This window comes from Phacochoerus africanus, chromosome 15 (genome assembly GCF_016906955.1).
Source record: "Phacochoerus africanus isolate WHEZ1 chromosome 15, ROS_Pafr_v1, whole genome shotgun sequence".
NCBI classification, from domain to species: domain Eukaryota; kingdom Metazoa; phylum Chordata; class Mammalia; order Artiodactyla; family Suidae; genus Phacochoerus; species Phacochoerus africanus.
This window is the reverse complement of record NC_062558.1, coordinates 30,233,737-30,246,257: the sequence shown is the minus strand read 5'-3', so window position 1 is coordinate 30,246,257 and position 12,521 is coordinate 30,233,737. Positions and strand designations below refer to the sequence as shown.

The 12,521-nt window shown below is 45.1% G+C and overlaps 1 protein-coding gene across 1 annotated transcript; it reads right to left on the bottom strand.

Annotated features, from left to right (window-relative positions):
* Window positions 1-9,488: 9,488 nt before the first annotated feature.
* LOC125116704 (hydroxycarboxylic acid receptor 2-like) lies at window positions 9,489-11,605 on the bottom strand. The gene has a single exon (XM_047762164.1). It carries the CDS (start codon window positions 11,484-11,486, stop codon window positions 10,395-10,397), a length of 1,092 nt encoding a protein of 363 aa, XP_047618120.1. The 5' UTR covers window positions 11,487-11,605; the 3' UTR covers window positions 9,489-10,394.
* Window positions 11,606-12,521: the final 916 nt, after the last annotated feature.

The following is a 12,521-nucleotide window of genomic DNA, read 5'->3' as shown; positions in this document are numbered from 1 at the left end:
TCAATTTTTGTTTCAGAAGGATAACTTTTAGGAACTTTTTTTTTTTTTTTTTTTTGACTGCCCTGCGGCAAATAGAATTCCCAGGCTAGGGATCAGATAAGAGCCACAGTATTGACTTAAGCCTCAGCTGCAGCAATGCCAGATCCTTAACTCACTGTGCGGGCCTGTAGATCAGACCTGCATCCTAGTGCTCCCAAGACGCCACTGATCCTGTTGCACCACAGCTGGAACTCCTTAGAAGCTTTATGTGAACATTCTTTGTTAGAAATAATAGCAGTAGATAATACTATTCAGCAATTTTTTTCTGGATGGATGGTAATAATTTAAGTAGTTTATTTATTTATTTATTTATTTTGGTTGCATTATGTCATATGGAAGTTCCTGGGCAAGGGATTGGATCTGAGCCACAGCTGCAACCTACGCCACAGCTGCAGCAACACTGGATACTTAACCCACTGTGCCACAAGGAAACTCCTTAAAAAAGTGTTTTTTTGAAGTCATGACTGAAATATCAGCTTCTGTGGGAGCCCCAGAGAGCAATAAGATTTATTTTCTCTCATTCAGTTTTTTAAAATATGCATTTTAATGAATTTGGAGATTGGTTTTCTTCATTAAATGAAAGATATTCTGGAGAGAGAGAAGGAGCAGTTGGGCAATGTTTGCCTATGAAAAGTCCACCTGTCTTTAATGCTTTTCTTCTTCCTTTTCTAAAATCAAATTTTTCTGCTGTGTAGCACAGCAGGCCTTGTGTGAAGTTCTACTCAAATGTATAGGTGATAAGAGGTTTTAAATAAACACATACGGCATTCCAGCCGAGCTCTGGAACCACTGGCTGACTGAAGCATAGGATGAAGATGATCGGATGCTGTGTGAGCTCACTCAGGCCGCCATGGCAAAGTACCATAGTCCAGGTGGCTTACATGGCAGAAATTTTATTTTCTCCCATAGTCCTGGAAGCCAGAAGTCCAAGATCAAGGTGTCAGCAGGGTTTGTTCTGAGGTCTCCACTTGCTTTGTAGATGGCTGATTCCTCCCTGTGTCTTCACATGACTGTCCTTCTGTGTATATCTGTGTCCTAATCTCCTCTTCTTTTCTTTTTTTCTTTTTAGGGCCACATCCAGCATATGGAAGTTCCCAGGCTAAGGATCCAAATGGCGTAGCTGCCGACCTACACCACAGCCACAGCAACTCGGGATCTGAACTGCATCTGAGACCTACACCACAGCTCACGGCAACACCAGATCCTTAACCCACTGAGTGAGGCCAGGGATTGAACTCGTGTCCTCATGGATACTAGTTGGGTTTGTTAACCACTGAGCTACAACAGGAACTCCCTAATTTCCTCTTCTTATGAAGATACCAGGGAGTTCCCTAGTGGCCAAGTGGTTAAGGATCTGGCATTGTCACTACAAAGGCTTGGGTTTTTGCTCTGGCTCCATTTCAATCTCTGGCCTGGGAAATTCTGCATGTCACGGACTCAGCCAGAAAAAAAAAAAAAAGATACCAGTCTTATTAGATTAAGGCCCCACCTCTATTGACCTCATTTTAACTTAATTACCCCTTTAACTACAGTCACACTAAGAGTACTGGAGGAGAGTTCCTTTGTGGCACAGTGGGTTAAGGATCCAGTGTTGTCACTGCAGCAGCTTGGGTTGTTGCTGTGGTGTGCCTTCAATCCCTGGCCTAGGAACTTTCTGTGGCCAGAAAAATAAATAAGAGGTACTAGAGATTTGGACTCAACATAGGAATCTGGGGGTGACACAAATAACCAGCTCATAACAGACACCCTGGTTCATGTCTTGCTTCACAGGGCTGTAAGAATGAGGAAAATGTTTATACGAGAACCACCTAGTCTAGAGATGACCAGAAATCCAACAGACACTGGCTCATACCTAGTATCCCATCAAATGCTGCCTCTAGGGAGGGAGTTTTGCCTGACCCAACAGGGTTTTTTGTTTTTTTAAATCAGGTGAAATTCACATAAAATGAACCATTTTATTTTATTTTTATTGTAGTTATTTACAATTTCTGCTGTACAGCATAGTGACCCAGTCATATATATATACACACGCATTCTTTTTCTCATATTATCTTCCAAAATGTTCTATCCCATGAGATCGAATATAGTTCCCTGTGCTGTACAGTAGGACCTCCTTGCTTATCCATTCCAAATGCAGTAGTTTGCATCTACTAACCCCAAATTCCTCATCCATCCCACTTCCACACCCACCCACCCTTTAGCAACCACAAGTCTATTCTCTATACGTTTGTTTCTGTTCTATAGATGGGTTCATTTGTGCCATATTTTAGATTCCACATATCATGAGGGAACATAAGCGATATCATACAGTATTTGTCTTGCTCTTTCTGACTGACTTCACTTAGTATGAGAATCTCTGCTTCCATCCATGTTGCTACAAATGGTATTATTTCATTCTTTTTGGCTGAGTATTCCATTGTATATATATATACCACATTTTCTTAACCCATTCATCTGTTGATGGACATTTAGGTTGTTTCCATGTCTTGGCTATTGTAAATAGTGATGCATGAACATAGGGATGCGTGTATCTTTTTGTTTTTATTTTATGAATTTTTTGCTATTTAGTGCCACATCCGCAGCATATGGAGGTTCCCAGGCTAGGGGTCCAATCTGAACTACAGCTGCCGGCCTACACCACAGCCACAGCAACATCAGATCTGAGCCGTGTCTGCAACCTACACCACAACTCACGCCGGGTCCTTAACCCACTGAGTAAGGCCATGGATCAAACTCATGTTTCCATGGATGCTAGTTGGGTTCGTTAACCACTGAGCCTGATGGGAATGCCAAAATGAACCATTTTAAGGTGAACAGTGGGCGTTCCCTCATGGCTTAGTGGGTTAACAATCCACCATTGTCACTGCTGTGGCTCTAATAACAACTGTGGCCCAAGTTCAGTCCCTGACCTGGGAACTTCCATGGGCCCAGCCAAAAATTAATTAATTAATTAAAAAGTGAACAGTTTAGTGGCATTTAGTACATCTTCAGTGTTGTATAGCCACCATCCTATCCAGTTCAAAAATTCTTCATCACTCGAAAAAGAAACCCTCCACCCTTTAAGAGATACATGATGTTTTGCCACCAGCACCTCTAACTCCAGAATGTTGCAAACCCTGACAGGCATTCAGTCCCCACCCATGTAATGGGTCAAGGCATTCACCCTATTTTTTCAGTTCACGCGGCTCATCTCTCCTGTTTTTTCATAAGTTTATAGGCAAAGACTCTGGAACCAGACTGCTTGCATTTATTCTCTTAGCTCATCACTTACAGGTTATATGACTTTGGGAAAATTATTCCAGTTCTCTGGGCTTCAGTTCCCTTCTCTGTGAAATGCAATAGCACCTACCTACCCTATGAAGTTACTGAAAGGATGAAATGAGACTATAAGACTGAAGTCGTTCCTACCTCTCTGCTCCTTCCTCCTTCACTTGTGTACTCATTCTAGTAGTCCTCTGTCTGAATTGTCTTTCCACTCTAAAAAGACTGCATACCATAAGCAAGAGTCTGCCAACCAAATCGAAAGGATGAAATGAGATCATCTGTGTAAAACACTTAGAACAGAGTAAATCTTATGTATAGGAGTTCCCGTTGTGACTCAGTGGAGTAAGAACCCAACTAGTGTCCATGAGGATGCGTGTTTGATCCCTAGCCTTGCTCAAGGGTGTTGCCGAAAGCTGCAGTGTCGGTTGCAGGTATAGCTTGGGTCTGGTGTTCCTGTAGCTGTGGCGTAGTCTGGCAGCTGCAGCTCTGATTTGACCCCTAGCCCAGGAACTTCCATATGCTGAGGGTATGGCCCTAAAAAGAAAAAAAACTTAGGTATAAAAAATAATCAATGGCAATCAAATGATGATGAAACAGCTCTCTGTGAGTCTATTTTTGCATCATGCCGCATTACCAAAGTAAAACAATTGATTTTTTTTTTTTTTTGGTCTTTTTGCCTTTTCTAGGACCACTCCCACGGCATATGGAGGTTCCCAGGCTAGGGGTCGAATCGGAGCTGTAGTCGCCGGCCTACACTAGAGCCATAGCAACGCCGGATCTGAGCCGCATCTGTGACCCACAGCACTGCTCACAGCAACGCCGGATCGTTAACCCACTGAGCAAGGGCAGGGACCGAACCCACCACCTCATGATTCCCAGTCGGATTCTTTAACCACTGAGCCACGACGGGAACTCCCAACAATTGATCGCTAATACCATTTTTTCCTACTGAAATACTATGTTTCAGAGGAGGGACATTTTGTAAGTACGGAAAAGAAACCCACTGTTTTCCAACCTGATAACGTCAGTAAGCAGCAGTTTTCTTTTCAGTTGCCTTGGGAATGTCATGTATGGTTCTCAACATGTATTGATGCCTATTAATCCCTCTCTGGGTGTGGCCAGAGCGCCCAGTATATCAATATTTGTTAAGAGCCTTGAAATGCTTGTCTTTCATAGGACAGGGCTGTGGGATTGTGGTCAGGCCTGATGTTCGTAACATCACACGAAAACCCCTTCTCCTTGAAGAGATAGAGGAGGGTCAGATCTTAAATTTGAGCCCCAAGAAAATCCATTGCTGATGGAAAATAGCCATGTTTCACTTGTCCTAGAAGACACAAAACTTTGTTAACAGAATGTCATGGCCAGGTACTCCCCACAGCTTTGCATGCCAAAGAGTGTTTCTTTGACTCAAGGTAATTAAGCAATATATAAATTACAAAGACTTTAAGCCTTCAGAAGGGCTCTAGAATTCAACATCTGGAGGCACCTATCAGTTTCGGTTGGGCACAGTGTGAACTGTATTGCTTCCTGAAGTCTGGCTGATGACCTCTCTGTTCCCAAGACTTGTGTAACGTGGCAGAAATTTTGCAAGCAGAAGAACTGAGATCAACTCTGCTGAAAGCCCAAAATGCTTTTTTTTTTTTTTTTGGCCACACCCATAGCATGTGGAAGTTCCCAGGCCAAAGATCAAACCCACACCACAGCAGTGACCCAAGCCACACCAATGACAATGCCAAATCCTTAACTGCTAGGCCACCAGGGAACTCTCAAAAATGCTTTTTAAATGAGTGACATGAATGATGATCTGAAATGTTATCTGAGGAACACCTGGCAGAAAGCATGTATTTACACAAACTAATTTAAAATACCCTTGGAGTTCCCGCTGCGGCTTATTGAGTTAAGACCCCAACATGGTGTCTGTGAGGATTCCGATTTGATGACTGGCCTCAATCAGCGGGTTAAGGATCTGGTGTTGTCACAGGTTGTGGTGAGGATCACAGATGCAGCTCAGATCTGGTGTTGCCATGGCTATGGTGTAGGCCTGCAGCTGCAGCTCCAATTTGACCCCTAGCCTAGGAACTTCCATATGCTGCTACAGCCTTAAAAAGAAAAGAAAAAAGGAAAATAACCTGACTGCAGCAGCTTGGGTGGCTGTGGAGGCATGAGTTCAATCCCTGGTCTGGCCCAGTGCATTGGGTTAAAGGATCAGGCATTGCTACAGCTGCACTGTAGTTCACAGCTGAGACTCAGATACAGTCCCTGGCCCAGGAACTTCCATATGCCATGGGTGTGGCCACAAATAACAATAACAATAACAATAATAATAATAATAAATAAAAACAGAAATACCCTTTAGTGCTACCAGAGGGAGTAGGGGGAGGAGGGAGAATTGGATGAAGATGATCGAGAGGTACAAACTTCCAGCTATAAGCCACATAAGTCCTGGGAATGCGATGGACAACACAATAAATACAATGAACACTGCTGTATGTTATATATCAAAGTGGTTAAGAGTAAATCCTAAGAGTTCTCATCACGAGGAAATTTTTTTCTATTTCTTTAATTTCATATCTATATGAGGTGCTACATGTTCACTCACCTTCCTGTGATAATCACTTCATGATGTATGTGAGTCAAATCATACTGTGCACCTTAAACTCATACAGCGCTCTAGGTCAATTACATCTCAAAAAAACTCAAGCCTTTACACAGCCACTGCATGACTATTGTCCTTATGACCCTGTTACGAAGTGTGGGTTGGAACCAGTCAGATTCTCTCACGTGAGAAGCTGATCTGAGAAACACAGTTTTTGTTTGTTTGTTTGTTTGTTTGTTTGTTTTGCTATTTCTTGGGCCGCTCCTGTGGCATATGGAAGTTCCCAGGCTAGGGGTCGAATCGGAGCCGTAGCCACCAGCCTACGCCAGAGCCACAGCAACGCGGGATCCGAACCGCGTCTGCAACCTACACCACAGCTCACGGCAACGCCGGATCCTTAACCCACTGAGCAAGACCAGGGACCGAACCCGAAACCTCACTGTTCCTAGTCGGATTCGTTTACCACTGCGCCATGACGGGAACTCCGAAACACAGATATTGAGGGTTGAGTCACGTTCACGGTTCAGAGCTGGGGTGAAGAGCTATGAGCTGGTCTCCTGGAACTGTCCCCAGCTGATTTCATTCCCTCTCAGTTTCTGTGAGATATAGTGCTATATTTCTTTATATTTTTAATTGTTTTACTTAAGTCAAATTTTTTTTTTCTTTTGGGCCACCCTGAGGCAATATGGAGTTCCTGGGCCAGGGATCAGATCTGAGTCGCAGTTGTGACCTAAGCTGCCCACAGCTGTGGCAATGTTGGGTCCTTAACCCACTGTGCCAGGACAGGGATCATCTTTGCCACACAGCGGGAACTCCTGCTTAAGTCAATTTGAAGTGTGTTTTAGTTACTTCATCCATAAGCACTTTGAGTTAAACAATTCTAGTAAGGCATCTTTCTCCTGCAATAAAAGAGGGGGGGGGGGGGGGGGAAAAGAATTTCCAGTAACATGAATAGCCCAGCCTCAACCATTGAAGAAATTCATCAAAATCTCCTTTCTAATTTGAAGTAGCCAATTTGAACCAAAAGATGGGGAAGCAGGAAATGACCCATGTCTGCATTGGCTTGTATGGTCAATTTCCAGTACTTAGGGGCTCCACCAAGCTGCTGTGGTCAACCAAATTCTTCAGCTAAATTCAGATTATACAGGAGTTCCCTTGTGGTGCTGCGGGTTAAGGATCTGGCATTGTCACTGCGGCAGCCTAGGATGTTGCAGTTGCTCAGGTTTGAACCATGGCCTGGGAACTTCCACATGCCACAGGGTTTGAAAAAAAAAATGCTGATTATAAAAGCAAAGAGGGGAGAGAGGTTAACAGGGCCTTATTGACCTTCTGTGAATTCAACCACTTGTTGTAAGCAGGAAGGTCAACAGATGGACAGACCATCATCAGGAAGTATTTTGAAACTTAGACCAAAAGGCATATTAAGAACCAGAGTACTAGGTGCAATTTAAACCCCCTTCCTTCAGGCAAGGTGGCCTGGGGTAGGTAGGCTAATACATTTTGAAAGAGAAGGGAGTTCCTAAAATCAGAAACAAACACGACTTTGCACTCCTGATTTTATAGGTTCTGTATTTCTGGGTAATCTCTTAAAGCTTGGAAGACACTGGGGACAGGGAAACAGTAATACTACTTTTTTCTTTTTCTTTTTCTTTTTGGCTGCACCTGTGGCATAGGGAAGTTCCAGGGCCAGAAATGGAATCCTTAATGCACTGCATCACAGCAGAAACTCCAGGAAGTCCTACCTTTCATTCTGCAGAGAGCAGGTTCATAGAATCACGACTCTAAAAATTGGTACCCTCCAAAATAAAGAGGAAGTTATGAGAAAGATGCAGAACATCTTCACACAATAGGGTTCTTTACCTCATTGTGTAGCAGACCTCCATTCACTGTACCCGGTGATGCTAGCCTTGCTTCTGTTCCTCCTTGTGTTGTCTGAAGAGACTGATGTGCTGACAAAGCAAAAGACTTTACTGGGAAGGGGCACCTGAGTGGAGCAGCAGGGCAAGCAACACAGGAGAACTGCCACGTGGCTCACAGTTGCTGGTTTTATGGGAATGGGGTTAGTTTCCAGCTTGTCTCTGGCCAGTCATCTTTCTTGGCCCATTTTGAGTCTGATCCAGAGAGAAGAAGGCTATGTGGAGACAGAGGCAGAGATGGGCCTCTGGATATATCTGCAAGCTGGGAAATGCTAAGAACATTCCTGACAGCCATGAGAAGCTGCGTTGGGGCATGAGGTTGATTTTCTCCCTCAGATCCTCCAGAAGGAACCATCCCTGCCCCTGCTGACACCTTGACTTGGACTTCCATGCTCCAGAACTGTGAGAGAAGATTTCCCTGTTCTACGCCACCAAGCGTGTGGCCCTTTATTATGGCAGCCTTAGGAGACAAATACCCTCACATACACCAAACATCCTCACCTCAGGGCCTTTGCACTTCCCATGCCCTCTGCCTAGAATGCCCTTCCCCCAGATGTTTGCATTGTCTGCTCTGTCTTGTCATTGATGGCTCAGCTTGAGGTCACTTCCCAGTCACCCCAGCCCCACTCCCTCTTGAGCCTGTCACTCTTGGCTTCATAGTCCTCACAGCCATCTCAAGTTCCCCTTCCTTTTGTTTACTGACCGCCTCACCCACCTTGAACTTGAGTTCTATGACCAGAGGGTCCTGGGGACCTTGTTCCTTGCTCTCTTTCCATTGACCACTCAGAGCAGCATCTGGCACACAGTTGGTGCTTAATACACAAAAGCTGATGGAATGAGTGAACAAAAGGATGAATGTGAACAGATTAGTCCTGACCAGATTGGAGTTTCACCACCGGGCTCCCTGCTGACTCACACGACCAAGGATGGGGGAATCCCTCCTTTCCTCTGAGCTCATCTTTGCTCAGCCCTTCTTTCAATGACGAAGAAAGTGATCTCTGTTTTTAACTGTCAACTCCTAGGAGATCACTGGAAAATCAGACAAGCAGACAGCTCAGTAAACACTTCAGAAACTCCAGAATGTCTTTCTTCATTTATAGCCACACAACTGTGGCTGGGAGTCTGAGTATCTGTGTGTCTTATCAGTGTTCAAGTCACCATGTCAAAGCAAGCCTCATCTTGCTAAAGAACCAGGAGTGACAGGAGCTGGAAATGAAAGTGTAACAGAAACTTGGACCGATCACAGACTCAAACCAGCACATCTCCTTTCCATCTCAGAACTGAGAACTGAAACCATTCTGTAGGAAGTTCTTTCTTCCCCCTCCTATGCAAAAATCCCAGTCTGGCCAGATTCCTTTTTTAACACACAAATACTAATAGCAACTTTCACCCAGCCCTAAGTAAAACGAACTGCTCTTGCAATCCTGTCTGTACTACCCTTCCAGATTAAATTGTCTTTATTTACTCCCAGCCCTGTCTCATTTTGTCCTAATACATATGGAATTTTTGCTTAACAATATCATGATGCAGCTCAGAGTTCACATCCTTTTCTTAATTTACAGTACATGGTATTTTTCTACCAGGGCACAGTTAACAACCTATAAAGGTCTCCACTTAAGTAAGGCGTTCCTGTCTGTGAACCATCACCCAGACACATGGAATATGAAACTGTGTGTCTCACACAAAAGTTTATTGAAGTGGTAGATTTCTTATAGGTACAGAAACACAAGCAAATGAGCCAGGAGGAATCTTTCCCCCCTGCCTCTAACCTTAGGCATCATCTCCCTTTTAATGATAAAAGCAAACAGAGGTGGGAAGCTGCTCTCCTCCCTGAAGTCTCTTGAACTGCACAACCTTCAAAATTAGTGTCGATTAGTGGCAGATTGTAGCATAAATGCCATGTCCTTTCCCTTAGCAACACTGTTTTCCTCAGTTCCTCCTGGGACTAAGCCCCTTCTTACCACCACTGGCAACTCAGATGATTAACCAAAGCGAGCGCGTCTGCTAGTGCGTCTAGTCCGTTTCTGCTAAAGCTTGGCTGGAAGCTGAATTGGTCCCCTGAAATCCAGGTGACATGAAACTACTGGCTTGTTTCATGATGTCTGAGCTCCCTACAGGAGCAACAGTCCCCTCCAATTACTTAGCTTTTCTTATCCCACTGGGAGCCCACGGGCAAGTGAGACATCGGCCCAGGAGCTGAGAACCATCCAAGTCTCAGACAGGTGAAGCAAAGAGGCTGGTGAGTCACAGGTGCCAAGGGGTGTCTCTGGGGCACCAACTCTCCGGCAGCAGAAAAGTGGACAGTTTGACCATCTTCAGTTCTGCAAGGGTCCGAGATTGATCAGAAGCTTCAGACGCCTAGGAACTTCATCCTCCGTTCCCCACAAGATGCCTGTGGAGACACTCGGCAACCAGGCAGCCCACGCTGCCACACCAGTTCCCTAAATCTGATTCTCTTGAACCTGGAAGTTCTGGGAAATTGCGGGCCAAGGCTAATGATGTTAGTCTGGGCACCAGCCAAACCATTTCTCCAGAGATCCTGGTCCTTGGTGACCATCTCCCTTCCTGGCTTGGTTGTTTTAATGAGAGGCTGGAGTCAGGTCACAGGGGCTCAACGGCTCCCTGGGATCGGCCACTGAAGTATCAGGAACATTCCTGATGGTGCTGGGTTCCCCAGTGAGCTCGAGGCTTGTGCTGCGGTTATTGTTGGACTCCTCCAGCACCTTCCTCCGCAGGCAGCGGTTGATCAAGGTGGATAAGAAGTTGGGGAAAGATGGGCTGGAGAAGTAATACACCAAAGGGTCCAGCATACTGTTCATGTAGGTGAAGCTGAGGGTGATATAAAACGCCAGGTCCACCGAGCGGTAGATGTCACAGTTCTCCGTTCCAGCAGTGCGGAGAAGCCAGAAAATGCGGATGCGCACAGCCACGCTGGGCAGGAAGCAGATGATGAAGACGATGGCCACCACCATGACGAAGTTGATGGCCCTCTTGATCTTGACATGCCGGTCCATTTGTCGTTGCCGCAGGCTCCAGACAATCCTGGCCGAGCAGAACAGGATGATGCCCAGGGGCAGGAAGAACTCCAGGAGGAACATGGCATCATGCCAGCGGAAGGTATTGCAGATGCTGAAGCTACTGCACAAATACGAGTCGTGCTTCTTGATTAACATCGTTTTGTTCAGGAGGTGGACCGTCAGGCCAATCGTGAGGCCCCACAGGAGGCAGGAGATGATGGCTGCTGTGCGGTTGGAGATCTTGTTCAGAGCGTGGTGGGGATGGACCACCCGGAAGTACCGGTCCACGGCCACCACTGTGAGGAAGATGATGCTGCCCTGGCGGTTCATGGCCAACATGAAGAGCATTATTCGGCAGGGGATGTCCCCAAACCTCCAGTCCCACTTCCTCACATAGTTGTCCGTCAGGAATGGCAGGCAGATGATCAGGAGAAAGTCAGCCACTGCCAGGTTGAACAGGAAAATCCGGCTGGATTTCCAAGACTTGAGGTGGAAGCAGAAAATCCACAGAGCAAGGCCATTACCCAGGAGCCCGAACACAAACTCCAGCCCCACCACCGGCGGCAGCACCTTGGCAATGAAGTCATCCCGGAACACACAGCAGTTCTTGCCGCCTATTTTCAGAAAATGATTCTGCTGGTGGGACGGGTTCATGATTGAATTGAGCTGGTTCTAGGGAGCGCCTCACCTAGCCAATGCTCAAAGAAAGAGGTGTGGGTCTGAGTGGCGAACCTGTGGTTCAGTGCTCGCCTTTATGTCATGTCAGGGTGTTGAAATAGATGACTGAATGGTTACCAGGAAGCTACGAAATCGCCTTAAAAAAAAAAAGAAGCCAGCAAGGCTCTTATGCAACCCACTGTTTGCATAAACAAGTAATAAAAAAAAAAAATCCCCTGGGCAGACAGGAACCCACAAATTCTTCTAAATGTAAAGAATATGTTTAGACAAGCAGACTGTCATTGTGAATTACTGAAATGTGGAGGGCCTCCTTGTGGAAGGCTGCATGCCTGTATGCTGAAAACATAGCACGGGAGAATTAATTCCCTGTCCTGTGGTTGGCTTACATAATGAACGAAACAACAACAGCAATAATAACTTACTATACTCAACAGAAACATGAATAATTAGTATGGAATATTGCCGTGCACGTATTTTAAGAAATGGTAGAATGTGTATGCGGTTTTGGGGGGGGGGTTCGTGTTTTTATTTTTTGGAAAAGCGGAGAGGACAGTGATTTTCTAATATTTTATGAGGACAGATGTGTTGCGTTTGATGTTCCCATGCCATCTTCTCTGTACAAACATGGGTTGCTTTGCTACACCAGACCGTTGCAATTAATCTCTAGTAATTAAAAAAAAAAATGCTATTTGAGAACAGCATGCAATTTCATAAGATGTTTGAAAACTTGAACCCTGTGTGGCTTGCCAGTGCTGTGTTACAAGAAGTTGGGGTTTTTTCTTTGTGTTAGATTTGGAGATACCTCCATGCTCAAGTAAGTAATGCATTGTTAGGCCCATGATTTTTTTAATTAGCGAGTTTTATTTTTTTAGAGCAGTTTTAGGTTCACAGCAAAATTGGAAAGTACAGAGCGTTCCTGTATATGAGCTGTCCCCAAATGCACGCAGCCTCCCCTATGAAGTGCGTGGCATTTTAAAAGCCCCCATTTTTAGAAAATTAAACTTAGAGAGC

Excerpts from the sequence above, each read along its gene's own strand:
- LOC125116704 (XM_047762164.1), bottom strand. The coding sequence starts at position 11,486 with ATGAACCCGTCCCACCAGCAGAATCATTTTCTGAAAATAGGCGGCAAG.